At 38.9% G+C, this 26,885-nt stretch overlaps 1 protein-coding gene across 6 annotated transcripts in view; it reads right to left on the bottom strand.

The window, feature by feature from the left end:
- The window catches only part of obsl1b (obscurin like cytoskeletal adaptor 1b), a 42,794-nt gene extending 22,206 nt beyond the window's left edge, over positions 1-20,588 (bottom strand). Inside the window, exons 1-16 of one of the 6 annotated variants that reach the window (XM_020054501.3) lie at positions 20,254-20,588; positions 19,931-19,998; positions 17,026-18,144; positions 13,097-13,366; positions 11,455-11,715; positions 11,022-11,333; positions 10,276-10,542; positions 9,894-10,169; positions 9,483-9,758; positions 9,013-9,288; positions 8,447-8,680; positions 7,820-8,095; positions 4,306-4,581; positions 1,911-2,186; positions 763-1,038; positions 267-542 (exon numbers count right to left, since the gene is read on the bottom strand). In XM_020054501.3, coding sequence (XP_019910060.2) covers positions 267-542; positions 763-1,038; positions 1,911-2,186; positions 4,306-4,581; positions 7,820-8,095; positions 8,447-8,680; positions 9,013-9,288; positions 9,483-9,758; positions 9,894-10,169; positions 10,276-10,542; positions 11,022-11,333; positions 11,455-11,715; positions 13,097-13,366; positions 17,026-18,043 — 4,570 coding nt within the window. In that variant the 5' untranslated portion in view covers positions 18,044-18,144; positions 19,931-19,998; positions 20,254-20,588. Of the gene's footprint in view, positions 1-266; positions 543-762; positions 1,039-1,910; positions 2,187-4,305; positions 4,582-7,157; positions 7,233-7,819; positions 8,096-8,446; positions 8,681-9,012; positions 9,289-9,482; positions 9,759-9,893; positions 10,170-10,275; positions 10,543-11,021; positions 11,334-11,454; positions 11,716-13,096; positions 13,367-17,025; positions 18,145-19,930; positions 19,999-20,253 lie in introns of all 6 variants that reach the window. The other 5 variants (XM_020054502.3, XM_020054503.3, XM_020054504.3 and 2 more) reach the window with 5 other exon arrangements.
- Between the last annotated feature and the right edge of the window lie 6,297 nt (positions 20,589-26,885).

Raw genomic sequence — 26,885 nt, forward strand, 5'->3', positions numbered from 1 at the left:
ATTTTCCTACTCTGTAGATATTCCTTGAAAAATCTGCCATTTGCAGCTACAATAGTCATTTACAACATTAACAATGTCTACACTATTTCTGATCAATGTAATGGACAACAAAATCCTTTTCTTTTGAAAACAATTACATCTCTAAGTGACCCGAAAACTTCTGAACAATAGTATGTATATAACTATTGGACCTTGTAAGTAATTTGAAGCAAAGAACACCCCTAGGATACTGTTAATATAAAAGGTATAAAGAATAATAAAATCACCTTGAATGTCCACTTTGAAAGTTATGGCATCATCAGCAAGACTACAGCAGTAGAGCCCAGAGTCAGACAGCTCTGCAGAGTGAACAACTAGTCTCCTCACATTAGCTTCACTTTGGATGTCGAGGCCAGCTTTTGTAAATAGTTTCATATCATCTTTAGACCAGCACACTTGGCCTGTACTGTCTGACAGCTCGCACTGCAGTACAATGGGAGAGCCAACTTCTACAGATTTGTTCCTCTCCATTGGTGGAAGTTCCAGGATCTTCTGTGATGGATCTAAAGGGTATGAATATGTGTGTGGAGAAAATTGTAGGACTTTGAAATTGCATTGCAAGAAAAACATTTGGTCCACTTCCTTGATTAAAAATGCATACTAGATGATCAAACACTCATTAGTCAAATTTTTTTTTTTGAGTTATGGCAAATATAAAATCTTCTATACCACTATAGGAAATGAACATTAGCTCCTATTACATGAAGAAAAGCCGCAAATCACCTTTGATCTCCAGTGTAAATGCGATGGTATCATCTGACGTTGTGCACTCATATGTTCCGTCATGTGATCGTTCAGCTGATTGGATGAATAGAGTCCTGGTGTTCCCATATGACTGGATTTTTATTCCACTTTGAGATAGGAGTTTGGTTCCATCCTTGTACCAGTACACCTGGGCAGTTGGATCTGAGAGCTCACATTGCAGAAGGACTGGACGGCCTGTTTCAATGGACTGGTTTCTTTCAGCATCTGGAAGTGCCGAAAACCTCGCGGAAGGAGCTATATCAGTGATCATAAAAACACATTCACGTTAATTGTTGTATGTTTTGAAATGAAAGATATTAAAAGGTTCACTTACCAATTCAAAGAAGTTCAAGAATAAAAACTGCAATAACACTGAATTAATACTATACTTAATGGACAGAAAAACATGACAATTAGATTCCAGACACAGTTAACCAAGACAAGACACAAATCAGAAACAGGACAAGAACAGAAGAGTGAACAATGCAAGAGTCAAGGGGTTGAGAAATCTCAGAGCTGCTTACAGGGTGTAGACAAAATAACATTGATAAGACGCAAGCAAGTGGGACAACAAATGTCAAAGAGGTGGCATCATAAGATTATAATTTATTTTTAAAGATTAAGTTAATAATTTAAACAGAAGGGTCAGTAGTGATCATATTCACATGCATATTACCAACAAATGAATGCACTAATCTCATAGCCAAAAATGTGTACAAAATAGTTATTTGTAACTGCAAATACAATCCCTTTATCTCTGATTTCATCGGTTTTCTTAAAAAGTGTGTATACCTTAAAAACTATCAAAGACTATACCTAATGTGTGTAAACCTTAAAAAAAGACTATCCACTAATAGTGTTGCTGAAATAGGTACCCAATCAACACTGGTAACATGATTCTTTTTTTAGGATGCAAACATGATATGTGCACTTAACAATAAATTGATGGGAGATGTTAAGCTCACGGATCTCATTATCACCTGATTATTGTCTACAGTAAGCTCCACAATGTTAGCAGACACGTAACATTTCTCTTGTTACATGCTAAGCTACATCAAAGCAGCCTTAGTTAGTCATGACAAATTAATTTGTAAATTAGCAGCACCAATAGATGGTTTGAACATCACCTTCTATTTCCACAGTGAATTGGAGGACATCATTCCTTGTCTCACAACGGTATACTCCAGAGTGAGAAAGCTGTGCTGACTGGATAAATAGAGTTCTCACAATTCCATCTGATAGCATGTCTACTCCACTTTGCTTAAGGAGCTTTGATCCATCCTTGTACCAGTACACCTGGGCAGTTGGATCAGAGACCTCACACTGTAATACAATGGGGCAGCCTGCTTTGATGTACTTTTTCTTGTCAGCTTCAGAAATTGCTGAAAACTTCAGAGGAGGAGCTACAGGGTTTAATATGGAGAACATTTGAGTTATTGAACAGTTAATAAACTGAAATAATCTTCAACTGAATGTTTGCTATGTTTATTGACTTGTTTTCTATCAAGAATCCTCAACAAAGACCTTGTGATATAGCACTGTCACTAGCCTGACAGACTCCATACCTATTGTAACATTCCACCACCATTTATGGCTACCAACATCTGCCAATAAAATGTAAATTAAATGTAGATACATTTCCTTTAAATAAGTAATTTGACAACATTAATTCGTTGTTTTTGTACATTCAGGTTTACGTTATTATACTGCTATATTGTGCTATTCACGGCACAGGGTTTGTCCTGCTCAAACCCAGTGCCGTTTCTTAAAGTAGCTCACACATACTTAAATCAATTTATGCTGCAGCATTATATATCCAAAAGATTCGAATTTTAATTGGGCAAAAGATTTTAGATTAGAAATGTTATATGTAACACCCTTTGAAGAAAACAATGCAGTGAATAAAAAATGTAAAAATCTCACATCCATCTGTCAATTTTCTGATTTGGGGATATTTCTTCATCTAGTACTTCCATACTTTCATAAAATTTACAAATAATTTGAAAATAATTTATATGAATACTTGATTTATATAATTTTATCCCAACTCCGTCAACAAGACCTAGCAAACATTTTTTTATTGTTAGTATGTTTTATGTAGACATTCAACCATTATTTAAAAAAAACTTTCCATATTGAATCATATTATTCAAAAGCTTGTTTTTCAGAGCATATCGTTAGCTGATCCATACATGTCTACATCCTTTGTAGATCTGGTATTTTGTGTTGAAAGATCATCCTTATTTCTGGAATGTACATTCTAATTGCATTAGCTTATATTTATCGGTCATTTTCTCAAAATAACATGTTTTCCATGTGCCAATCCAATCCAGTCTTCAATGGAGATACATTCAGAACATTCCACAGGTTCTTAGGTCTTATAGCCAGACTTATAGAGGCTTTTTTGAATATCTTGTGTCATTTAGATTTTACGTGTCATTTCATCTGTAAATATAGGCAAAATATGCATCTGTCATATATATTATTTTTTAAATAATTTAATTAAATAATATTTTGATAAACTGTTCTGTAAAAGTCTGACCATTGTGTAATAGAAAAACAAAAAACATTCAAGTTTGAAGAAATGTGTTGAAAAACGTATTCTCGTGATATGCAAATTTGTGAATATTTAAGGATCTTTAGCCTCATTTGAATATTTTAATAGTTAGATAAATAAAACTTATAATACAAAAATATCTTGTATTTCTAAATACTTGCAATTTGTAAAGTTTTGATAAGAGTCTGATAAGAGTAAAGGATTTTTTTTACCTTTTAGACTGTGGTGTCTGGCCTTAATACTAGTATATTCTTGAGTGAATGTCCTGATATAATTTGGATTGCAGTAAAAGCTTGGGTGCTTACGAGAAGTTTACATGCAATATTGCAACCTTTGTGAGGACACACATAGTTTGAAACACAGTCAAGACCATTCATATTAACCACAGGGTAGTACTACAAAGACACATTTTATAGCTCTTGATCTGATTGATAACATTTTACTCACATGCTCAGAGACATGTCTAGATAAAGTTTACAAATCGCTAGAAGTTTAAAGCTTTCTCTATTTGCACAAAACTCTCTCACTCAGGGAGAGCAGGGTTGAGCTAGCGCATCTGGTTACAGTGATCTCCCCGACTAATGCAATTTGATAGAACCTAGTGAAGTAATGTCTTCATAACTGAGAGCAATGTAACCAGATTACACTGCACTCACGCTCTCTGAGTGATAGAGTTGGTTGCATAGAAAGATAGACAGTCCAACAATTACTCCAAGTGATTTATGAATTTAGGCAAATATTTGATATTTTTTATTATTCCCTTTCAACCCACACAATATGTAAAACGTTACAGGTTCAATTTTAAGACAAAATTACACTGTTTGACACAAGAGGGGCACTACAGTAATAAACTAAAATGTGTTAGTCTCATATGCTATCTCATTTGGCTAAAGTGGGGCACTAAATTATTTGTGAGGAAAGATATGTTGCCTTGTTAGAAAATTATAAATGTAATAAAATATCACCTTTGACATCCACAAGAAACTGCAAGGCATCATCTGTTGTATTACAGATGTACATCCCTGCATCAGACAGCCTTGCAGATTCCACAACCATTTTCCTTATGGAACCGTTTGACTGCATTTCTATTCCGTTCTCTTCAAGGAGCAGTGTTCCATCCTTGTACCAGAAAACACGGGCATGTTCGTCTGATATCTCACAACATAGCACTATGGGATAGCCAACTTCAACAGATTTGTTCCTCTCAGCTTCACAAGGTGTTGAGATCCTCACAGGTGATGCTGGGGATGTTTGATGCAGTATTAAGAGACATATGCATAACTATTAAGAAATATTTTTGGGTTAGTAACAGAATAGCTCCAGTTACTAAAGAGCAAATCTCACTACAAAGATTAGTCATGCCAATACCTCTCAATAATCTCAAATTAATAAGCAAATATAATTTATTATGTCACATTTATCATATAAATAAAATCAATCTTTTAATAAGCTTAATTTATAAAATTTGCTTTTTGGTTAGGCTGAGATGCCTGTGCATTCAAGTTAATGAGACTGAGTCTTTGAATCTACAATCTTAAGACAAATAGTTATAACGCACCCAAGCGCTCAAAGAATTATATTCACTATTTTTCAGTCTTATAATAGTATCAGCTAGCAATAAGAGCATATGTATCAATTGTGAAATGGCAAAGACTGGTTAAATCCATCATTAGGCCATCTCTTTTGTTTGATAAAACCAACCAAATTAAATCACCTTCATTATCCACTTTAAATGCTACTACATCATCATCCAAGTGACTTTCATAATCTCTCAATTCATAGAGATCTGCTGATTGGAGAGTTGATGTTTTCATGGAGGTATACAGCTTTGCTGATTGGAGAGTTGGTGTCTTCATGGATGGACAGAACTCTGCGGATTGATGAGTCGCTGTCTGTTTTGAGCCACAGACCTCTGCTGATTGGACAGTCGATGTATGTTTTGAGCCACCAATGTCTTCTGATTGAATAGTTGTTGTTTCCATGGAACCATGTACTTCTGTTGATTGGTGAGTAGGTGTATGTATGGAGCCATAGAGCCCAGCTGATTGATGAGTTTGTGGCTGCATAGAAATATAAAGCTCAGCTGAGTGGAGAATTGGTGTCTGCATAACACCAAAGACCTCTGCTGATTGGTAAGTTGGTGTATGCATGGGGCTATAGTGGTCTGCGGATTGGACAGTTGTTAACTCCACAGAGCCACATAGTTCTGCTGATTGGATGCGTGGTGACTCCTTGGAGCCATAGTGCACTGCTGATTGACAAGTTGCTGTCTCCATGGAGCCATAGCACTCTGCTGATTGACAAGTTGCTGTCTCCATGGAGCCATTGTGCTCTGCTGATTGACAAGTTGCTGTCTCCATGGAGCCATAGAGCTCTGCTGATTGATGAGTTGCTTTCTCCATGGAGCCATAGAGCTCTGCTGATTGATGAGTTGCTGTCTCCATGGAGCCATTGAGCTCTGCCGAATGAATAGTTGGTGTCCGCACTGATTCACAGAGATCTGCTGTTTGGAGAGTTGCTGTCTCCATGGAGCCACAGAGACCTTCTGCATGGAGAGTTGCAGTCTCTATGGAGCCACAGAGACCTGCTGTTTGGATAGTTTCTGTCTCTATGGAGCCACAGAGACCTGCTGTTTGGAGAGTTGCTGTCTCTATGGAGCCACAGAGACCTGCTGTTTGGAGAGTTGCTGTCTCCATGGAGACATAGAGCTCTGCTGATTGGAGAGTTGCTGTCTCCATGGAGCCATAGAGCTCTGCTGATTGGAGAGTTGCTGTCTCCATGGAGCCACAGAGCATTGCCGATGGGATAGTTGGTGTCTGCACTGAGCCACAGAGATCTGCTGTTTGGAGAGTTGCTGTCTCCATGCAGCCACAGAGATCTGTTGTTGGGAGAGTTGCTGTCTCCATGGAATAGTTTTCTGCAGACGGAAAAGTTTGTGTCACTGTGGGGCAGTGCTCTGCAGATGGTAGACTTGGTGTTTCCCTGGAATTTACATTATATGGCTGAAGATGCTGGCTGTCCTTGTAGCGGAGGATCTTGGCAGTAGGGTCCGAGACCTCTTCAACGGACTTGTTCTTCCCATTCTCTTGGTCAGCTGAGACCATCACAGGTGCAGCTAAATACATTGTGGTGCACACAGAGAAAGGTTTTCAATTGATGTTCTGTGTGACTGATTTTAAAATACTTTTCTAAAAGGTAATACACATCATTGTGTGTTAGCATGGATGAGTTAAGAGAAAACCGATGGCAATGGTTAACCATGAAGAGTGGCGACCAGATGAAGAGCTGGTCTATAAACTTAAGATCTACAGTAACAGTACATTTTCCAACACTGTCATCATGAAAGAACTCGGCTCAATACATCACTCATTCCATTTTAGCCACTCGTACATTCATTTTCCAATGTTGTGATAAGAGCTCATTGCAAAAGGGACATATTTTGAGCAGGAAAGGGAGGTGAAGACTTTATGATGAACATAAGACATAAGATGGACTTCAAGAATGGTAAAGCTGCTTGTTACAAGCATAATTGTTGTTTGTGTCAGTTAAGAATGAAGAATTACAAACTGACATACAATAAACATGGATATTAGTAGGAAATCAGCCGAACATTAAGATGTTTTTAAAGCCAAAATAGCAGGGGTTGAGATGAAATTGAGGGATTATAGGGAAGTTAACAACATCAAAAAACATTTTAAACCACTGTTTATATAATCTTTGAAGCATGGAATATACTAGCAAATACACCACCATTGTTAGTGGCATGTATATGTTGGGTTAAAATGGTTTGGCTAGTGTTGAAATAGCATTATATCACCTTTGAGTTCCTTAGTGTTTTGGGAAGACTCATCAGATATCTCATCATTCTCACCGCCAGGGTGAGACAGCTCTGCTGTTTGGACAAAGCCACAGAGAAAACATTAAGCTGGATGAAAGCTTTAACCATGTAAATGCTTCTGTCAGATTCTGATATGGAGTAGAAAAGGGTGTGTGTGGAGCACCACCTTTGATGTCCACATTAAACTGTGTGGTGTCGCCAGCTGTTTTGCAGCCAAAACTCCCACCACGGGACATGTCATGTGATTGGATGAACAAAGTCCTTATTTTGCCCTTTGATTGGCTGTGAAGTCCACCACGCGGGTAGATCTGTGTTCCATCTTTACGCCAGCAGGCCTGGGCAATTGGGTCTGAAATCTCAAACTGCTGAACAATTGAGAGGCCCGCTTCTAAGGACTTGTTCTTCTCAGCTTCAGTAGTAATCAAGTATGTAAGGGGTGGAGCTAAATGTCATTATTGGGGGGGATAATTCAGTGTAAATTATTTTGAGGGGTTGTAAAATGGTTTGTGTAAAGAAGCATTTTCAACAATAGAGCATCTTGCTTTTTAAGAATTAGCTCATAACACTTAAGACAATCCAAAAGCTACAGACAGTTAGTCGCAACTGAAACTACCGTTAAGCAAACATTTGGCAAAAATCACCTGGGTTCTGTACAATTAATGGGGCAACATCGTCGACTGTTGCACAATAATACGCCCCAGAGAAGAAGGGGTGTGCCGCTTCGACAACCAGGTTCCTCCTGGAGTCCTCTACTTTGAAATTAGATCCAGTGTCAGAGATGAGCTCTACTTGGTCCGTCTGCTGTGACACCTGGGCAACGGGGTCTGAGATCTCACAGGGTAGTTCAATTGGACTGGTCGCTTCAAGCGAATGGCTCTTCACAACCTCTGATGAAGGTAAGATCCTCACAGGTGGAGCTAAAGATTATCATCGATGTTATAATTGGGGAATTTACAGCAGATAACAATATTTGGGGAAAGTAAGTGGGCTTACAATAAAGCTTCCAAAAAACTGACTAATCTGTAATTTCTCAGACCAGTTTCAAAGAGACAAACCCATTATATGAAATAGTAAACAAACAATATTAGTTCCTCATTGAACGAGAAGAAAAGCAAGTCTTCAAATTAACTTGAGAAGCAGACACATCAAGACATACACAATTTAGAGACTGACAATACAAATTGCCACCAATGTTAGTTGCATCCAACCTTCATAAAGTGCTCTGGGGTTACTTTGTATGAGATTTTAACCAAAAAGCCACAAATCACCTTTAATATCCACAGTGTCATCAGAAGTCTCACAGTTGTACAGCCTTGAGTCAAAGAGCTCTGGTGATTGGACAATGCAACTCCTCATGGTGCCATCAGATTGGATTTCCATTTCTGTCTGTGGGAGGATCTTGTCCCCATCCTTGCACCAGAAAACCTGGGCAGTGGGGTCTGTAACCTCACACTGGACTTCAAAAGGCCTGTCTGCTTCAACCGACATGGTCTTCTCAACATCTAAGATAGTCGAGAACTTCACTGGCACAGCTAACAATTACTATTTTTACTATAAATATATATACACAAGCGAGAAAGACTGACATTATTAGAGATACATATACCATATATAAACAAGTATGAGCAAATAACCAGCCAGAGAATAATTTGTCATTTGAGCAGGTAGCAAGGAAATACAGTAAAATGGTCTGTACATTTACTTGTTCATTAAACTCTTGTTCTTGAAAAAGAGTTGTAAAAAAAACACAGTGAAGGCAGGGGTCATTAGTTGCATTCAAAAGAAGATACAAAGGTTAAATGATGTAAGTCAAAGGCAGAAAGGGCAGAATCACCTTTGATTTCCACGTGAAACTCCATGGCATCATCCATCGTAGTACATCTGTACATGCCAGAGTGAGTCAGCTCCGCTGACTGAACAACCAAGGTCCTCATGTTGCCTTCAGATTGGATATCTATTTCTTGATTTGAAAAGAGCCGTGTTCCGTCCTTGTACCAGTACACCGAGGCAGTGGGGTCCGAGAGCTCACACTGCAGTACAATGGGGAAGCCTGCTTCAATGTACTTGTTCCTCACTGCTTCCGGAAGTGTTGAGAACCTCACAGGGGAAGCTATAAAGATGTTGTGGATTTGATTAGGTAAGTCACAATATTGTTATTGGTTTAATTAGAGAAAGCATCATCTAATGAATTAGGAAGTATGAAGATGTAGTGACAAACCACATACAACACAAGACCATCATAGTTAGTAGCTTTGTTACGAGTGTGGTGGTTAGTTTTTAACAGTGTCCAAAATAAAACTTGACCTTTTATGTCCACATTGAACTTCATGGCATCACCCTTTGTCTTGCAACTGTACGTCCCAGAGTGGAATATCTCTGCAGAGTGGACAACTAGTGTCCTTTTGATTCCATCAGACTGGATTTCTATTCCACTTTGAGGTAGGAGCTTTGTTCCATCCTTGTACCAGTACACCTGGGCAGTTGGATCTGAGAGCTCACATTGTAGTACAATAGAGCAGCCTGCTTCAACGGACTTGTTCCTCTCAGCTTCTGAAAGTGCTGAAAACCTCACAGGTGGCGCTGTGGGTGTTTAGAAATTAATATGAATTGGTTATGTCTGTGTCACTCATTTTGTGTTGTATTTGTGATATTCAAGCCCAGGAATCAAGCCCAGGAAAGCAACATTGTTAGACAAAGAAATATGAAAAATCTTACCCTCAACTTCGACGTTAAATCTTATCACATCATCAATTGCGTCACAGCAATAGACTCCAGAATGAGAAAACTCTGCCGATTGGATGACAATTCTCCTCATGGTACCTTCTGACTGGATGTGAAGACCCTCAACTGTGTGTAATTCCACCCCATTTTTGTACCAGTGTACTGGGACTGCAGGGTCGGACAACTCACAATAGAGTACTATGGGGTTGCCAAGTTCAACAAATTTATTACGATCCATTTCTGACAGTGGTGTGAACTTCACCAGAGGAGCTGCAAAATTCAGAAATTTTTTTAAGCGTTTTTCTCATCGAATAATTGCCTTGCATGACTACAACACAGGAAAAAAATAAATTTTTTGGAAGTAAATCTTGCGTACCTTGAATATAAAGTGCTGCTGAATCTCGTATTCCATAAGCAATGAATGTGATCTCAGCCCCGTTGTCTGTGTCTTGTACCCCTCGAATGCGTAGGGATTGGTGTGTTCGAGACCGTCGCATGGAGTAACGTTCGTCCTCCACAAGCTGAGTGCCATTCAAGAACCATGAGCCTATAACTGAGGCAGTGAGCTCAATGGAAAAGCAGGCATCCTGGCCTTCTGGTACCAAGGCATCCTGTAGGGGGGCTTGTATTCTGGTCACAGGGACTAAAAATCATAGCAATATTACGCCTCAGTTACATCCTAATCTACTTCAAACTTGGGGGTTTATGCACAGCAGGTTTCAAAAGGTTTAGAATGTTACATGTTTGTATTTCTTTTGTTCCTATTAGCAATTTTAGCTGTGCCATTGTCAACCTGGCTTAATTTTGTATATGTTCACCATTGTACAAATGGTGTTTCATGAGCACAGAATTTAAACTCATAGTTCCTGCATTTCAAATCAGAATACCTACCTTGCTTTTAAGGAATAGGTTTGGATTATTACCAGGTTGCAAGTTAGCTAATGCAAGACAATTACAATCTTAGCTTACTGCTAGCAAATGATAATGATAACCAAAGTTTACAGACTTTTGCCATTTTATTACACCATTTACCTTCACATAGCTAACTACAAAGTACCATTAACTTTTAGCAATGTAAAAACAGATTAACACTATTAGCAATGGAAATAGAAATATTCTTACCCAGGTGAACTACCCTTGGGAACTCCACATTGTTGCTTCTGCCATACTTGTTGACGCTGCAAATGCGAAAGCGATAATCTGCCTCACAGGGAACGCTGTCGCCAAGAATCTCCACTGAGGTTGCCGAGTCGGTGGTTAAGCACTGCAGCCATTCCTGAGAGCCGGTACCCACCTCCTGCCTTTCCAAGATGTAACCTGATGGAGGGTTCTTTCGTGTATCCTGCGGTGGAACCCAGGATAGCAAGACAGCGTTGGCACGCTCTGTGTTTATCTGGACACCAACTGGACAGCTAGGTGGGCAGTGTCTTGCGGCTGAAAGTAAAAGGTACTGTATATGTAATGTATATAAAGTTAGGCCATGTTCTTATGTTTTTCTTATCATTTGGTTATGAATTCAAAGGAAATTCAAATGAACCATCTGCAAAATACAGACCTTTCACTCTTAGCTGAGACGAAGTCTTGGATCTTCCCACTAAGAAGGTCACAAGGCCAGAATCCAGGGGCGTTGTGTTGACAAAAACAAGAATATGAGTTTTCCCAAAAGATTTCAGGATGGTCTGATGAGTCTCACGCAACTCCATCCCATCTTTGTACCAGTGTATGTCCATTTCCTCCTCCTCCACTTCAACACAGAAGGCAGCATTTTCTCCCTCCAAAACATCCACCTTACGTGGAAGTTTACGCATGATTGTGCCTTCAAGGGAAAGGGCAAATTGCAAAGACATGGAGTACAACAATATTTGTAACACTTTATAAAAAATAAATTGTATTACTGTTATACTGTTTGTGTTAAAGAAAATGTCAACATTGATAATAAACTTGAACAACTGAGGTATACTAATTGGATACCTTAAAAAAAAACCTGTACCCTCTTTGCGGCCCATTGATTTTCATAGAAGCATAGTATCAGCCTGTAGGATTTAGTCAGAACATTTTGCTGAACCTAAACTAAATAAACCGTCTTTGGTATTCGTTTCGATAGCATTCTTGCACTCAAAGTGCAGCGCATCAATAGCTAAAGGGTTCATATATCCTCCAAGATCGACAGTTGGTTTGATCAAAGGAAGGTGCTTAGGAAGTTTGACTTACTTGGAAGCAGAAATTCATGTGATTGGTTGACTTAATGGAGAGGGCGGAGCTTGGATTTCAAACAGGCTGAATGCTCTGAAAGGACATTTGACCAGGGTTAGTGCTTGTCACTACCGCAAATCCAGATCTTAACCACACCCTAACCTTGAGCTTAGCCGTTGCTTTAAATTTAGTGACTTAAGAGTTGGAAGATATGCTTTACCCACTCCACTGAGTCAACCAATCACATACATTACTTCCTTCAAAGTCAACCTGCCTCAAGTATATAAGTTTGTTTAAAATAGCAAACCTCCCAACACCTCTTGTAGAGGTCTACTCTAGGAACCAGCTTGAGCTGTGTCTACTGGACGTCTTTACCATATTCAGTATATGGCACCCAATTTGGGTGATGCCTCAGCATCTCTGGGTGCCAGGAAGGTCAACACTGACATGTGTAGTAACATTTGCATTCATTCTCATTATGAGCCGTCAGCTTAAGTACTGCTCTGCTCTACTGCATATTCCATTCCTTTCAAGCTTTAACCAGCTAATGTTAGCACAATAACACGTTTTAATTCCGTTGTGAATAATCATCTGAACGAGTGAAGGAGACCTGCTCTTATTTGGAATTGAGCACACTTTGATGCAGAAGATCACTGTGGTTGAATAAAAACGACCCGCGCCGTTTCATATGTGTTGTCGAAACCGATGGTGTGTTCAAAACAACAAAATAATATATTGGACAGACAAAACAGTTTTGATGATTAATCTGTTCTCTGATCTGAAGATCACAGACATCTGCATATTTTTTGGTCTGAGCTTCCATGTTCCCAGTTGTCCTTAACGCCCCAAAAGTAATATGTTAAAGACAGTGGCATACTGCAATTGTGTTAACTAAACAATACATATTAGGACACAGAATGCTTTTTTTTTTTTTTAAGTAGTAGGCCAAAACAGTTTCTGCAACTGTGTTAGTATATAAATAGTAAGATAAAAAAACAGTTCACCTTTAACTGCCACCTCAGCAATGCTCCTACCCCCGTCAGCCATCTCACAGAGATAAATTCCATCGTCATCGACTCCGATATCACGAATAGTTAGTCGTCGTTTTGTTCCCCACTGTTCCATCCCATATTTGGCCCCTGGCTGTAGCCGCCTGTCTTCCAAATACCATGTAATGGGAACAGAGTCTTCCGGAACCTCACACTCCAGAACAGCCAAGTCCCGTTCCCAGACCTCCAGATCAATGAGGGGCTGCTTAAACCGCACAGGAGGCTCTGAAATTAAGAAGAGAGAGGGATATAATTTAAGGGGTTGACCTCTTAATGGCGATCTCCATACCACTCATAGCACTTACATAAGGATCTCCTATATTCTGTTTATCAGAGGTAAAAGGTGGTGAGCAAAAGTTCGCGAACCTTGTAACATCTCCTGTATTGCTGCATGCATTTTTACCTAAAATGTTATCAAATTATCTGATTAAAATTATCTGAAATTAAGTGAACCTAATTTCACAAATAACTCAAAAACTGTTGTACTTTTTCATTTTCTTTAAGTTTATCAAACATATATTTTCTTTGGGGGCACAAGGATTTAAAACTCTTGTTTGCTCACTGCAGTGTGTTCAGGGGTCAAATGGTCAGAATTGCATCCCTTATTCTTTGCATGAAATGGCAATATCAAAGACATAGCTACCAACTCGGATGCATCTGCAGTACTTTGGGGTTAAGTTTTTCTAAATAGTAACTCATTTGATTTTCTAGTTATTTTAAGTGAGTTGATAACATGTTTCTGAGCATTTAGAAATGTATACTGATAATGACATGATTAGGGACAATCCTGATGGGGGAAAAAAATCACCTTTGAGTTACTATTGCACAAAACATAGCCTAAAATACTTTAAAATCATAAAACGACTTTCATATAAAGAATAAGGGGACAAATTGCAAACCATTTAATACAGTATTGAGGTGAATATTCTAATGGTTCACATACATTTGCCCACAAAGAAAACTGAATGTTGGATAGACATGGTTAATAACAAAATTATAGAAGGAGCAAAAGTTTTTCAGTTGTTTTTCTCAATTAGTTTCAAGTGACCAATTTTTTATAACTAACAATAAAAATCTGATAACATTTAAGGTCAAATTCATGCAGAAATACAAAAGAGGCTAAAGGATTCATAAACGTTCACTCAAAGCTTTTTATAGTACTTTAACAGTAAAGAGGTAGCCTTGACACATAAAACTAGTGATACTGTTTCTGATGTTACTTTACTATTTTGGACGTTACACCTAAAAACTGTCTAGATTGACTAAAGCCAGTGGAAAATTTGATTCATTTGTAAATGTATTTATTCATTAATCATGGCAGATATACTACTTCACAGTTATGGTTAACATTAGGATATAGCTTCTGTTAAATCTTTATAATGCTAGTGATCATGTAAATGCTGTCCATTCAAAATTCTAACTGCACTTTATCTGTGTCCTTGGTCTCAACCACGTTATATAATCTGTAAATTGAAATACGTTTCATAGTAAATACCAATGTAGCAAACAAGTTAAGCGGAATCATATGAGACAAATGTCTTCATTCAGTCGGTATGGAAAGACAGTTAACACATTGGGGCGTTGGATAGGAAATAAACTGTTTGTAACTGAAACCATGAGACAGTACCAGACAGTTGTAAACGAAAGCATCTGAACTGCTCTTTGAATTTGGTATGTACCTTGCTATAAATTTTATCATACTCTTCAAAGTGCTTGATAATCCAATCATTAATTCACTTTTAATCAAAATCCTCTGTTTAAATAGTTACTATATTAACTGGAAATCATAGTGAAAACATGTTGTATGTTGTATTATTTTGAGCCTGCTTGAACCCAGTGTTACTGTTTAGCTTGCCCTATCGCCAAAACATTGTTGCCAGGATTGCCATAGGTTTAGCCTTTTCCCTGCGCCATGTGCTAAACATGATCCCGCCTCTAGAGACCTCAATCACATGGACTGCCCCCGAGACCTTTCAAAACATAAGTAACTTTGCAGACATTGGACCGTTTGGAATCCACTCTACGTCAGTGAGCTTGGCCAGGTTGGGTACTTTGAAGTCTTTAAGATCTAATTACAAATAATTAACAAGTATCATTAATCCTTGGGTGGATCAGGGATTGAATTGCTTTGACCTAGCAGACGCAAAATTATTTGGCTAATGATTGCACTGGTCATATGCTAATCAGCTTATATTAATTTAGGTATAATGATTCCTTTTTTAAATCTGGATTAGATTGGTAATTGGTTAGATTGATAATGAAGTGATTGAGGCCTTAGGGAAGATATTATGTAAATTATCTGACAGCCAGCCTGTGAGTACAGCCAAATAAAAACAAGTAGGTACAATTTCACAGCTAAGTTATACTTTTGCTTGTTTGGTTACAGGTTGTTTACTTTGGCTTGTTTGATTAAATATAACTAATCTCTCAGTACACCCCTAGATGGAGGGAGGTTTTCATATATGCTATTTTATATTTTTCAAACATGTAAATGCAAATAATTTTATTGCTTTGGTGCTATTATCACAACTTTTCGAGCGTATTCATATTGACAAGCGTTTTCCATAAAATAAATAATAATAATGTGTAAAAAACCCAACCGTGCTTTGATAAGGAAGTCATATTGTACCATTTTACCACTAGATAAGGTGTTCTGTGTACTACCATTATTCTGAAGACTGGCAGTGATGAAATCGAACATGATTTGTCCAACACTAGCTACCAACTAATGTCAGCTAAGTTGGCTAACTTGTTAAAGAATGCAAAAACTAATAGGAAGTGCATGAAGTTCAATGTATTTCACCAAACCCAAAAATATGGACGATCTGTCACAGCGAAAACACAAAATTAGGGAACCACAGTTGATTGAGGAATATGCTGTATACATTGTATGTGATAATTGATTTGTGGTTATTAAATTTGACCTTTTCTACCATTTCCACCATAAACAACTGTTAGAAAAGGGGTAAACCCTAAAACCTGTGACTTTATCAAAAGGTATATACAGTAGAATGTATCACAATCAATTTGGGTTCACTCATTTTGTGTTTTGCTGTGACAAAACATACATTTTTCACATGATCATTGTTATTTCACAAAGTTCTATCAAATAGCTTTACTGGGGAGAGCAATGTAAACCTCTGGCACTGCACTCTTGAGCTTGCCTGATCCTGCTGTCAGTGAGTGAGAGCGTTTTATACGTTGAGAGGCAGTGCAATAATTCCTTAAAAAAACTGATAAAATGTGACAAATTTTGGAAATATATCATTATTCTCCTTTAATCTCAATGAAACCCTTGTAGTGTGAATCAGCCCTCAACAAAGAATCCGAGTAGATCATTTTTTACTCTTAAGTACATTTTCAATTGACTACGTACAAGACAAATTAGTGTTCCATCTTGATAGAAACTGAATTGTCTTTGACCATATGTTTGAGTCTGCACATTTTCATTTCTGACGCTAGTGGGAATGGAACCCACAGCTCAAGTGTTTTTAGTGCAATGCTCATACGAACTGAGGACAACACAGGGGTTCTTCAGGATTGGATTTGATATGCCAAAAGGTTTCCCCCATGTTAAATATATAATTACTACATATACTGTAATGTCAATAATAATAATAATGCAATTTATTTGTAGGGTACATTTATGGGAAAATATATGGGCAAATGCTTGATGCTAATTAGTCACTGCTAAACATGATGTTATTTTAATTTACTGCACATGCATAATGTATTGCATAATCAACATACATTTTTTCTGTCAATAACTGAACAATTTGAAATGTTCACACCTTTTATCAAATGTGGTCAAGGAAACTGTACTGCATAATCATTTGAGTTTTCTGGTAAAGTAATTTGTGAACATTTATCACAGTTTGACTTACCTTTCACAGAGAGATGTACAGCACTGAGGGTTTGTCCAGCAGTGTTGGATGCAGCACAAACATAAACACCATTGTCCTGTTGCTTACAGTACAACACCTTAAGTGTAAAATAACCCTCCCTGTCTTCATATAACAAGTACCGTCTTCCGGACATGATCAGTCTGCCATCTTTTCTCCATATTATTTCCGGTTTGGGCTTCCCAGTCACAAAGCAGCGAAATTTGGCATGCTTGCCTTCTGTCACTGCAAACATTTTCACTTGCTTGGGTTGGTTTGTTGGTAGATTTTCCTTAAGACGCGTGACCACCTGCCTACCACTCCTTTGTTTCCCTTGCTGGCCTTTCCAGTGGCTGTTGGTGTAACCATTGCGGCTTCCCTCCTCCTCGTGACCTGGGCCTGCATCTACGAGTAACACTGCTCCTGCCAGCCCTGCTCCAAACTCATTTCTGGCCTTGCATGTGTACACTCCTCCATCGGGTGCCCGTGTCTTAAAGATCTTAAGCTGGAACCATCCCCCGTCCTGGTAGCCCACACTGAAATGTGTACTCTCAAAGATCTCGTTCAGTTTCCTCCCGTCCTTCTCCCAGACCACCTCTGGCCTTGGGTTTCCCCACAGCTTACAGGAGAAGACTGCATCTTCACCACGACCCACCCGGGTGGAAAGGGGCTTGATTAGAAAACGGGGCTTGTTCTCCTCACGGAGCTCAATCTCTTGGGCCTCTCCCTCCACCTTCAGAGTGGCCGCAGCGTACGTTTCCCCGATGCTGTTTTTGGCTTTACAAATGTACTGCCCACTGTCCTCTATGGTCACAGATGAAATAATGAGATTGTAGACATTTCCATCCTCAAAGAGACGGTAGCGTCCCTCCGGGTGAACCTGTTTGTTGTTTCGCTCCCAGATGACCGCTGGCCTAGGGTCCCCGCCAATCTGACACTTGAGGACTGCGTCAGTGCTACTCTGCACCACCACAGTGCGAGGATATGCCAGGAAACGCGGGGCACCGCCGAACACATCCATCTCTGCTAGTTTGCCAGCCTCACCTCACCCTCGGCAGGCCAACAGCATGCAGTCGCTCCCACACCAGAGCTGGGCTGGCCACGTCTTTACCGTGCAAGGTACTGAAAGTAAAGAAAGAGAAAAAAAATGCATTGTAGTTGCATAGTAAATTGCGGCAAATCAGTTGGTTTTAATTGTTGAAAATGATGGTTATCAACAGAGCCGACACTGGTCAATTTGGTGTTGGATTATTTGCTTTGTAAGATGAAATGTAAATTTAGGAAGTGGTGGCTTAGGACAACACTCTCATAATATTTGTTCATACTTCTCTGGGCAAGCACATTTTCATTTAATGTGTAGACTTCATCCATAAGTATTGTTATCTTTCTTTCTTTTAATAAGTAAGTCTGCTTTGGAATATGTTGAAATATACATTGAACACTCCCCAAAAACAATTAGAATTGGGGCAGACTAGCCCTGTACATACATTTTGTTTGTTGAATAGGATACATAAAGAGAGGAAAGAAAAGAGACTCTGTAACCAGATTCAGACCCATGCTTCCATCTTAAAACAACCTGTCTAATAAAATACATTATGTACAACAGCTCAATGTTATAACAAGGAATAATGCTTTATACCTCTTCACCAAATGAATCACATATTTCTAGTCTGGGACAATGTAGTGCCTGAAAACTATAGACTGAGTAGTGTAACCCTGTCAGGGCACTGCGTGATGATTGCATAACACTGCAGCTCATATTACTAATATGTGTGTATAATGATTTTGTAATTAAAACATGGCAACTGCTTAGTATCCCTGATCCATGATGTTTTAAGTCTGTGGAGGGCAATACTATTAGTGCTAATTGAATAACAGTGGTATGTGTGAAAGAGAAGCACAAGCTAGCCATTGAAGGGAGAATGGCCTTCACTTAAGTCATATTGCAACAGCAGCCACTACAACACACAGCCAGCACAGTTGGTGCTGTATTTCAATGGGAAAGTCCTTAATATAGTTTGCCCTAAAAAAAGACCTGTGAGAGAGGCTGTGTCAGGTATCACAAAGCATGCCCAGGAACCCACATGCTCACAAAAACACAGATCTGACTGGGTTTTCTCAATCCTAGCAGTCACGCAGCAAACACACAGTCAAATTATGATGAGACTCCATCACACCCTTCATTAGTGGTCTTATTCCAAAATTCTGAATCCAAATGTTAATGTTAAAATAGTTATTTTCTATTATTCTCCAAAGTAAATAGAATGCAGGATTTTCAGATTCCCTAGCTGAAATAAAATGTTCTAATTGAGCAGCTTGGCTCCTCTTAATAGTTTTGCTTTCTCAATTTTGGTAGCAGCAGCTGAAAGCTTGCCCTGAACTAAAAATGAAATGCTGCATGTCAAAAGTGGTTCTCATGCTCCATGTGTTGAAATAAAAGATATCAAAAAGGTTCTGTACTCACAGTATTTATCTTGTGAAATAAATAATGGATTAATGAATTTAGCTAATTTCCTTATTTGACCTGTAAACAATATTTTAAATTGTTGCATGTTGCATTTACATTTTCAGTGTACAGTGATTTATGAGTCTATCAATTCTCTGGATATCACTGACGATTTCCCAGAATCAGTAGGATATAAGTAGGAAATCTGGAGTCCAAGAAAACCATTGAGTTTTGGAACTTTTCAGAAATATGGCAACCATATGGTTAGGCTATGAAAATATCCCCCTAAAACTCAATGTATATGTTTGCTTGCTTATAAATGTTAAGGGTCTCACAAAACATTCAGCATTTTTTCTCTCTGTAGCAAACGGATACTGTACATAAACACACAATATACAGAATCGTAAACCTTGCAATAGAACATCAAATCATTATAGCAGTAAGTAGTACAGTCTGGTTTACCTGTGAAACTCTATTTGGTCACCATTTTTACCTGTTCTCTTTTCCCGAAGCTGTGGCCTGTCAATACACTGAAAAACATTTTCATCAGTTACATCTTAATATCCACTTCACAACCTCTAATCAAATGTGCAAGTAATTATTTACCACTTTATCACTTATTTACGCAAATTGTTTAAAAAAACCGTCAAGATAATGCTTCAAAAGCGGTCTCAGTATTCCCTCTGGGGTCTAAGAGGAGATTAACCTTTGTTTTCTTGTCTGGTTTAATTGAAATGACCCTTGCCCCCGGTGAAAACGCACTACGTACTCCTCACATGACCTACCTCTCTTCAGTCCCAAGGAGCGATCATCAATGTACATTCCTCACTGGCACTCGTTTTCATGCCACTGAGGCTATATCCCCGCCTCAAAACTGCCAAGTAATGTCACTTACTGGTAATTCTTCCCCAGACAGCAACTGTAATCCAGTTTTTGGTACTTTGTCTGAAACAACCAATTTGACAAACCAATGAGGTGCCTTCACTTCACGGTTTTCAAGTGATCCATCTGTCCATCTTAAGAGGCTTGTGTCCTAACCATCCCAAAAAGTCAAAATGTGTGTATTTCTCCTCAGCCCACTTTCTACACTCCAGAGCAGTTCCCCAATCTCTGTGGTGTTCTGCCGTAAGACACCCAGAGTGTCATTGTTCATGAAAGACTGTTAAATGCTTTTGCAGCTGCTGCCCCCTAAAAATACCGGCTGCCTTGATGACAGCAGTGAAGATAAGTTGGGCTCTTCCATTCACTTGCTTGCATGTGCTAAAGATAGTTTTAGATAGCTGGTCCAGGGCAGACTGCTTAACTTACTTGAGACCTTGCAATAAAATCTAAGAAGGACATCCTTCTCTGGGCTTTGAAAAATCTTTAAGTGCCTTCCATGTTGAAGTTTCAGCCAGATTTTTTGTAATTTACCAAAATCTTAAAAGGATAAATCCTGACAATAATCACCATCGTACACAAGATATAGGATCTAGTGGCTGTCTGATCCAACATGGCATCTATTGTAAATTGATGCTCTCTTTGGGCTGAAACAGTGTGCTTAACCTAGTGAAGGGTTAGGGTTATATTGGTCTTACAGTATGTTAAATTGTTAAGTGTTGTATGGTGTTGGAGTGGCTGACCACATTTACAAACACCATGAACAGACTAATTCCTAAATCTTAGGGATTAGAACAGTTATAATGGCATTAGTTACTTTTGATTGCTGCCCAGGGTTTTTTTCTAGCTGGAAGATCCAAGGAAAGTGTCAGTCTCCTTTCAGAGCCAACCATTATTTTTTAAATACTGCTCTTTTACATTTCACACGTTAAATACATTTGGCTTTTTTTTTTATATTGCACAAAAGTGTTTTTTAAATGTATTTCATTTCTTATATAAAGAAGGTACTTTTCTGCATATGCTTTAGTTTTAAGACGCCTAACGCACCACCAGGTTAAATGGTCAAAGAGCTCTATTTACATCATCAGGCCTAAGCAATGGTTCCAATCCGAGTGCCAGTGCTGTTTATCAAACTCCGAGCCACGTTATGGTCAGATGACAAGAAGATAAAGCACAGGGCTCAACAGGATTATAAGTGACCCACCCCTCTCAGAGGTGCTTGATGCAGAATAATGCCTTTACAGTTGGTCAGGCATAGTCATCGCAATGTCAGGATTGTTGGTTTGATTCCCACTACGGGCTTTCAGACTTTTCAAACTGGTATGCGTGCCTGACAGAAATTTACTTTGACCAAAGTGTCTACTAAATGGCATATGCAATTACAACTTCTAATCATGCATTTTTGGTCTACGTATATTGTGGATGGGTTTGAGGAGACTATTTTCCAAACAAAAACGTAATACTAATCTGTTTGCTCTGGGTGTATGGGTGACTGTCAAGCAAGGCTGCATTGTGAGCTCAATCATAGTTGTTGGTCAGGGAATGCATTTACCTTCCCCACGCAGGTGAAAACATTCTGGTCGACGGAGTGGTGTGATAAGTAGAACAGCTTTGTGAGATGTACATCAGAAGACACTTCTCAACCTTCTACTCCCACACCTGCCTTGTTGCAGTGATGCAAGAACATAATCAAATATTTGATCACAAAATTTGAGAAAACTTGCTAACCAGAAAAACATCAACAACAACAAAAATCTTTATTCAAGCCTTCAATTCAAAAACAAAATTTCAGACCTCTAAATGAGGTGTGGCAATGCAAGACTACAGAGGAATACCATTGAGTTTCATGAAGATATTAATGACCACATTTTGAAAGGTAAGACTTTCAATATTATACAGTTGTGCTCATAAGTTTGCTTACACTGGCAGAAATTGTGAAATCTTGGCATTTATTTTGAAAATATGACTGAACAGTACCAGCATTCATTTAAGGATAGTGATCATATGAAGCCATTTATTATCATATTGTTTTTGGCTCCTTTTTAAATCATAATGATAACAGAAATCACCCAATTGGCCCAGATCAAAAATGTACATAACTTTGAATGTTTGGCCTTGTTACAGACACACAATGTGACACACACATGTGAAAATGGCAATAAAAGATGAATTTCCTACACCTTTGTTTTTTTAAATTGCAATGAGTGTCTGTGTATAAATAGTCAATGAGTTTGTTAGCTCTCACGTAGATTCAGTTAGCAGGCTAGATACTGAGCCACAGGGAGCAGAAAATAACTGTCCAAAGACCTGCATAACAAGGTAATAGAACTTTATAATGGAAAAGGATATCAAAAGATATCAAAAGCCTTGCAAATGCCAGTCAGTACTGTTCAATCACATATTAAGAAGTAGAAAATTCGGGGATCTCTTGATACCAAGCCATGGTCAGGTAGACCAAGAAAGATTTGAGCCAAAACAGCCAGAAGAATTGTTTGGGATACAAAGAAAAACTCACAGGTAACCTCAGAGAAATACAGGCTGCTCTGGAAAAAAACGGTGTGGTTGTTTCAAGGAGCACAATATGACAATACTTGAACAAAAATGAGCTGCTTGGTTGAGTTGCCAGAAAGATGCCTTTACTGCCCCAATGCCACAAAAAAGCCTGGATGCAATTAGCCCGACAACACCTTGACATGCCTCACAGCTTCTGGCACGCTGTAATTTGGAGTGACAAGACCAAAATAGAGCTTTATGGTCACAACCATAAGCGCTATGTTTGGAGAGTGGTCAACAAGGCGTATTGTGAACAGAGTACCATCCCCACTGTGAAGCATGGTAGTGGCTCATTGATGTTTTGGGGGTGTGTGAGCTCTAAAGGCACGGGGAATCTTGAAAATGTATGGCAAGATGAATGCAGCATGTTATCAGGAAATACTGGCAGGCAATTTGCATTCTTCTGCATGAAAGCTGCGGATGGGATGCTCTTGAACTTCAAGCATGACAATGACCCTAAGCACAAGGCCAAGTTGACCCTCCAATGGTTACAGCAGTAAAAGGTGAAGGTTCTGGAGTGGCCATCACGGTCTCCTGACCTTAATACATATCGAGCCACTCTGGGGAGATCTTAAACGTGTGGTTCATGCAAGACCCACACGTGACCACTGACTTTGCATGACCTGGATGCATTTTGCCAAGACGAATGGGCAGCTATATCACCTGCAATAATTTGGGGGCCTCATATACAACTATTACAAAAAATTCTGCACTCTATCATTGATACTAAAGGGGGCAATACACAGTATTAAGAACTAAGGGTATGCTGACATTTTTTTCTTTATTGTTATGTTTTGTTTTATGATTGTGCCATTCTGTTATGACCTACAGTTGAATGTGAATCCTATAAGAAATAAAAGATGTGTTTTGCCTGCTCACTTGTGTTTTCTTTACAAATGGTACATATATTACCAATTCTCCAAGGGTATGCAAACATTTGAGCACATCTGTATCTTTTAAGATGTCAAACTGGCAATTTTCTGATTTTAAGGGGTTTCATATCTTTCTTATTTGCCCCACAGCCCATAGCAAAATTGTAGTTTGAGATTGATTTTGGATTTTAGTGCTAAATATATACACCGATCATTATGACCACTGACAGGTAAAGTGAATAACACTGATAATCTCATTATCATGACACCTGTCAGTTGGTGGGATATATTAGGCAGCAAGTGAACATTCTGTTCTCAATCTTGATGTGTTAGAAGCAGGAAAAATTAGCAAGCGTAAGAATCTGAGCGACTTTTGACAAGGGCCAAATTGTGATGGTTAGACAACTGGGTCAAAGCATCTACAAAACTGTCTGCAGGGATTTTGTACCTATCAAAAGTGGTCCAAGGAAGGAAAAGCGGTGAACCGGCGACAGGTCCTTAGGCAGCCAAGGCTCACTGTTGCACGTGGGGAGTGAAGGCAGGCCTGTGTGGTCCGAAACAACAGACGAGCTACTCTAGCTCAAATTGTTGAAAAGGTTAATGCTGGTACTGATAGAAAGGTGTCAGAACAAACCATTCATATGGGGCTGTGTGTATGGGGCTCCGTAGCCGCAGACCAGTCAGGGTGCCCATGCTGACCCCTGTCCACTGCCGACAGTATCAGAACTGGACCATGGAGCAATGGAAGAAGGTGGCCTGGTCTAATGAATCACAATCCTTTTACATCACATGGATGGTCAGGTGCGTGTGCGTCACTTACCTGGAGAACACAAGGCACCAGGATGCACTATGGGAAGGAGGCAAGCCGGTGGAGGCAGTGTGATGCTTTGGGCAATGTTCTGCTGGGAAACCTTGGGTCCTGCCATTCATGTGGATGTTACTTCGACACAACCCCCCTATTTGAGGATTGTTGCAGACCATGTGCATCCTTTCATGGCAAGGGTATTCCCTGATGGCACTGGCCTCTTTCAGCAGGATAATGCGTCCTGCCACAAAGCAAAATCCAAGCAATCCAATCGAGCATCTTTGGGATGTGCTGGACAAACAATTCTGATCTATGCCCCACCTCTCAACTTACAGGACTTAAAGGATCTGCTGCTAATGTCTTGGTGCCAGATACCACAACACACCTTCAGAGGTCCAGTGGAGTCAATGGCTCGACGGGTCAGGGCTTTTGTGGCAGCAAAAGGGGGACCTACACAATATTAGGCAGGTGATCATAATCTTATGGCTGATCGATACATGTATACACAGCTCCGCAAAAAATTAAGAGACCACTGTACCTTTTTCTTTGAAAATGAAAGTTTTGAGTGAGAAACAGACGTGTTCATTTTGCAGTGGCCATATATAATATATTTTTGAAAAACAGTTGCAAGCTATCATTGTAAGGTACTTAACTGTTACAGAAAATGTATTTGATATTGAGCTAAAACAATCTGCAGTGGGGCCTTTAATATGATGAATTCAACAGTTCTTTTTTTTACTATGTCAATATAATCTTTGTTGTGAAATGGTAGTTGGTGGTATTTGTGAAAAATTTATACAAATGATGGGAACATATACTATATTGTAATTTATACATGTATTGCCATAAATCACCTTTCAGAAATTTAAAACTAGTCCAAAATGATTCAACTACCAACAATTAAACATCAGCAATGAATGCTTTTGAAGCTGCCCCTCTCATATCCTACATCTGTGAGCAGAACACATTATTTTTGTCCATTTCCTGAGTGAAGCTCAGGTATGCATGTTGGAGCTGTGTGTCTCTGTGTTGGTTTTTTATCGTGTTTGTTGTGTGATTGTGAGACACTGCATAAGCACTAGCCCAGTGGCCATGTTCAGCTGTTTATTGGCTCATGTTGTGCAGTCTCACAGTCTCTCCTCTCTGATTTCAGCTGTTGGAAGAAATCTGATCTAACTCAGACCTCTAGAACTAGTCTCTTGGTAATGAAGCACTTTGCTGTAGCTGCCTGGTAAAAAACCTGAGAGGGATTATAATTCATCTTTTAAAAACTTCGACATTCCCCAAGCTGTTAAAAAAGACATTATCGAGTACAAGTGTGACACATTTCTCTTGAGTGTACCAGAACTCCTTTTGGGAAGACTGTGAGACTCCTTCTGTCAACTCAGATACTTCTAGTGAAGTCTATTGGCAGGATACCATGCCACACCTGATACCCAGCCCTCTATGTTTGGAATCATACATCATACAATCATCATAGTTCCATATATTACACACAACTTCTAGGGATAACACAACATGCAATGCAGCATGCTTCTTTTGGTCTATTTAGACCAGTGTCTTTAAACGAGGTGGTTATGGCCACAGGATTTGAATGGGTCGTGGGTTACTGAATATATTAATGTTCATAATAAATATGCATATATAATTTTTTTGGTGTCAACAGTATTTTCAATGTATATATTAACAATGCTATTTAGCAGATTTTGTGTTCTGAAACAAGTGACCTTGCCTACATTATTCATCAGTAATGTGAGCAATATGACATTACAGAACAATATGCATAATCTAATATAATTGCTAAACTATCTGCTATTATAGCAAATGAAGTTATTCCAGACCACATTTCAACAAAAAAGAATTTGCACTCAACTGTCTCAACTTGTCTCCACTGAAATAACTTAAACCACACACAAAATGGAACCAGCTCATTTAGACTACAGCCTAATGCCGTTATTTTCACCAAGCGAAGCTAATCCACACTGTATTCAAAATGGCCATTGACTTGTCAGTCGGTTTGTGCAGTGAGCTTGAAATCATATGAAAATATGTTGTATTTTTCCATCAGAAATGAATGTTTATGGATACCTTTGTTACAGTTAAATATTGCTTTTCTCAGAGTTTTTTTTGTGTAAAACCATTAGTTAGTTAGGCGGAAAAGCATTTTGCCATGACAATAATTTGTCAAAGTCGAAAGACTAATACCAATAAGACATAAAAACTGTAAGGTCTTTCGTTATAGATGGGAGGGGTTGAGGGTAGTAGAAGGGTGGGATAACAAAATTAAATAAATAAACAAAAAAAATCC

Source organism: Esox lucius, chromosome 16 (assembly GCF_011004845.1).
Source record: "Esox lucius isolate fEsoLuc1 chromosome 16, fEsoLuc1.pri, whole genome shotgun sequence".
NCBI lineage: Eukaryota > Metazoa > Chordata > Actinopteri > Esociformes > Esocidae > Esox > Esox lucius.